The sequence below is a fragment of the Stegastes partitus genome, unplaced genomic scaffold (genome assembly GCF_000690725.1).
Source record: "Stegastes partitus isolate 25-593 unplaced genomic scaffold, Stegastes_partitus-1.0.2 Scaffold729, whole genome shotgun sequence".
NCBI lineage: Eukaryota > Metazoa > Chordata > Actinopteri > Pomacentridae > Stegastes > Stegastes partitus.
The window spans coordinates 151,611-153,564 of NW_007578460.1; the positions used below are offsets into that span (position 1 = coordinate 151,611).

The 1,954-nt window shown below is 42.3% G+C and overlaps 1 protein-coding gene across 1 annotated transcript in view; it reads right to left on the reverse strand.

The window, feature by feature from the left end:
• The window catches only part of LOC103364232 (uncharacterized), a 19,206-nt gene that overhangs the window by 2,764 nt on the left and 14,488 nt on the right, over positions 1 to 1,954 (reverse strand). Inside the window, exons 9-10 of the mRNA XM_008291286.1 lie at positions 1,520 to 1,584; positions 445 to 730 (exon numbers count right to left, since the gene is read on the reverse strand). Coding sequence (XP_008289508.1) covers positions 445 to 730; positions 1,520 to 1,584 — 351 coding nt within the window. The remainder of the gene's footprint in view (positions 1 to 444; positions 731 to 1,519; positions 1,585 to 1,954) is intronic.

Consider the following 1,954-nt stretch of genomic DNA (forward strand, 5'->3'; position numbering starts at 1 on the left):
ACGTAGATCGGAGGCGACGATGCTAACCACCGGTCCAGCCTGCATTGAGATATGAAACATGCTAATGCCTGCGCAGCACATTTCCGCAAACTAGTACTTCATGATGGACTGGCGACCTATCCAGGATATGCCCCATGACCTTCACAGGATAAAGGGGTGATTAGAAAGTGAATTGCTGGATGGATTACCTCAACACAAGCTCTTGCAGCTCAGTGTTGTATTTGCCCCAGATTATAAAAAGGAGGCTTGTGTTAGCCGTCTCTTTTCCATGTACCGTCGTGGTCATGACAGTTAACCAGACTGTCTGAGAAAAACTGGTAGTGTTGTAGGTTCTATTTGTTACCCTGATGATGGTAACATGAATTAGTGATGGGCCTAAGCCTCAACAAGCAGTCGGTCATGCAGGAACCTTTTAATATTTGCTGATTTCTCCGGCTGACTTACGCTGGGTTGACTAAACCGTTGTCGGTTAAAGAGTTGCCTATGTGGATCTTCAGCCCGTTGATCCGGTGCTCACAGCAGTCTCCTCTGTTGACGACGATGATGGAGGTGATGATGTAGGACTCCAGCAGGTCCACTCTCCACCAGGGTTTGTCCTCCTCAGGAGTATGTGTGCACGAGCCGTGCGAGAAGGTCGAGTCACGGTTTCCATCGATTGCATTGGAGGCAGCTGCCAGTACGTGCTCGTAACGCGTGGACTGGGTGGCTTTTCCACGCAAGGCCAAGTTTTCTGTGAATGAGAAAAGAAGATATAATCAGTTCATTCATTTCCCTGTAATGCAGCACAGCCTTCTGTCGGTTCTGCTTCGATTCACTGAGACACGCAGGTCAGACGACGACGTGGAGTAATGCCAAAGTAGTGTCATGAGTAGTAATCGATTACTTTCTAAATGGGGTAAATAAGTAAAGCAATGCACTACTTTTTGAAAAGCTGGCAAGAAATGTGTAACACAGCTCTGAATACAACGGCAGGAAACGTATGCAAATAAACAATACAAAGTAGTGACATACGTTCAACACAGATAAGAGCGAGGCCTGCCGTCATACCGTCTGGATCATAATGTTAAAACAGCTTCAGCTCATTTCAAAACGCCACTGCTGCTTGTTCTGAGGTCAAACTGTGTCATACGAAAGTCCTGCTTTTGTAGACCAGCTTGTAATAAGGAGGAAGTTCATTATGATGTTCAGAGAGTTCAGACGAGCTCGCGTAGCAAAAACAAAACATGAAACACTAAGTCTAAAAATATAAAACTGCATAAAGAATCCACATGCATCGATCGGACTCGTGAAGTTACCCAACATTAGTTGACTTGCAGATGAATTTATGTTTTTCTGTTTCCTGCTTTTCAAGGATTCTGAAGCAGAAGTCTATTAAGAAGACAGTATTTAAACCTCCTTGATCAACCGACTGACCAGCATCCACCTCTTTCCATCTACAAAATGTACATTTTACTGTTCATACATCGTAGTCGTAGATGGCTCGTGCATCTGGTGATATTTTGCATGAAGATGCTCTTACTGTGAGTGGAAGCCCAGCTCGTCATCAGCAGGAGCAGCAGAAGGAAAACACTCAGTTTCATCATTCTGGTTGAGACACATGGAAGACAATATTTAGAGATTTACATTTCTGATTCGTTATTATTACATTTAGAAGCTGCACTGTGTTGGAAATGTGGAGGAGTGATTATCCCAGTAAAGTTAAATGAGTCGTTTTTCACCTAAATGTGGCACAAAAATATTTAAGCCCTTCTTTCACAATCATTCTTTTATTACAGTTTTATCTTTTATTATCTCATCTTTAATCCTAAGTATCAATAACTAAAAAAGCATTGATCGGAGTTCAAGTTTGGAAATCCATCTGTGTTTGTCATGAAGTTACTTTTTAATCTACATGTCAGGATAGCTCACTTTTTTTCACTGTTTTGAGGTCAGAAATGACAGAAACAATATACAG